The following is a 1,385-nucleotide window of genomic DNA, read 5'->3' as shown; positions in this document are numbered from 1 at the left end:
CGCGGCCCGGCGCCGAGCTGGGCGACCTCAGCGACGAGGACATCTGCCGCTACATCGACCGCAGCTTCTCCTTCTGGAAGGAGAGGGAGGCCGAGATGGGCGACGCCTGAGCGCCGCGGCCAGCGGGGCGGCGGCGGCCCCGTGCTGGCGGTGGCCGTGCTAGCGGCAGCAGCCCAGGCGGTGCACGTGGACGTGGTGGTGGCGGTGGCCGTGGTGGCGGCCATGGCGGTGGCAGCGGCGGTGGCTGTGGACATAGCAGTGGCGGCGGCGGCGGCGGTGGCGGCGGCGCGCTGGGCGAGACGGGGCGTCCCGCCGGGGGCCGTGCGCCGAGTTGCCGCGTGCTGTGTGCGCGTGCGTGTGCGTGCGCGGCTGCAGCGTCCCATTGGCGTGGCGTGCGCGGTGCCCAGGGCGGCGTGCGCCCGCGCCAGCCCCGACTGCAATAAACCTGTGTGTGCTGCGATGGCCCCGCGCTCCGGCAGTCCTTGGCGCGCGCGGGGGCCGCGTGCCTGTGCCCTGCGCCGGCAGCACCGCGGGGATGCTGCAGGGTGATGCCCCGCGAGCCGCCCGGGCTCAGCGCTGTGCCGGTGCCGCGCTCTGCGGGAACGGAGTCACAGCGCGTGCGGTCGGCGCATCCGCAGAGCCCGGCAATGCTGCCGGCACACGGGGCCGCGGCACGGCTCCCCCCGCTCCCGGCCGGGAGCTGCAGCCCACCGTGGTGCCAGCCCCGGCGTCCCGCTCCCGCCTGGCCGGCGGGCGGCTGAGGCCGGCCCAGCTCGTGTCGCGCGGCGCGGCGGTAACGCCGCTGTCCCTTGCAGGAGCAGGAGGAGGAGGCGCGCCTGGCCAGCATGCCGGCCTGGAGGAGGGACATCCTGCGCAAGAAGCTGGAGGAGGAGAGGTGAGTGGGGCCGGCGGGGAGGCGCTGCTGCCATGCCGTGCCATGCCGTGCCGTGCCGTGCCGTGCCGTGCCGTGCTGCGCCGTGCCGCCCCGTGCTAACGGCCTCTCTCCACTTGCTTTCGCAGGGAGCAGAAACGGTGAGTGCCGCTCGTCCCCTTCCCTGCGGCAGGCGGGCAGGCGGGCAGCCGCGGCGCTGCCGGCCCGGCGCTGGGAGCCGGCGTCACCCTGTCCCTTCCGTTGCCGAGCAGGAAAGAGCAGGAGAAGCTGCGGCGCGAGGAGGAGGAGAAGGAGAAGGAGCAGTCGGAGAAGCTAAGGACTCTTGGGTACGATGAGACCAAGCTGGCGCCGTGGCAGCGGCAGATCATCCTGAAGAAAGGGGACATAGCGAAGCACTAGTCGCGCCGCGCTCCGGCCCGCCAAGCGCAGCCCCCGTGCTGCCGGCGGACGCCGCGCCGTGCTGCACCGCGCCATGCCGTTCCGTGCCGCGGGG

At 74.9% G+C, this 1,385-nt stretch overlaps 1 protein-coding gene across 1 annotated transcript in view; it reads left to right on the top strand.

The window, feature by feature from the left end:
• ESPN (espin) overlaps window positions 1–1,334 on the top strand; it is a 12,741-nt gene extending 11,407 nt beyond the window's left edge. The window contains exons 10-12 of the mRNA XM_026085434.1: window positions 816–895; window positions 1,021–1,032; window positions 1,144–1,334. Of these exons, the coding sequence (XP_025941219.1) occupies window positions 816–895; window positions 1,021–1,032; window positions 1,144–1,291 (240 nt within the window). The 3' untranslated portion in view covers window positions 1,292–1,334. The remainder of the gene's footprint in view (window positions 1–815; window positions 896–1,020; window positions 1,033–1,143) is intronic.
• The last annotated feature ends 51 nt before the right edge of the window (window positions 1,335–1,385 follow it).

The sequence above is a fragment of the Apteryx rowi genome, unplaced genomic scaffold (assembly GCF_003343035.1).
Source record: "Apteryx rowi isolate R43461 unplaced genomic scaffold, aptRow1 scaffold_67, whole genome shotgun sequence".
NCBI lineage: Eukaryota > Metazoa > Chordata > Aves > Apterygiformes > Apterygidae > Apteryx > Apteryx rowi.
The sequence above is the reverse complement of the archived record's forward strand: the minus strand, read 5'-3'. Positions and strand labels throughout refer to the sequence as shown.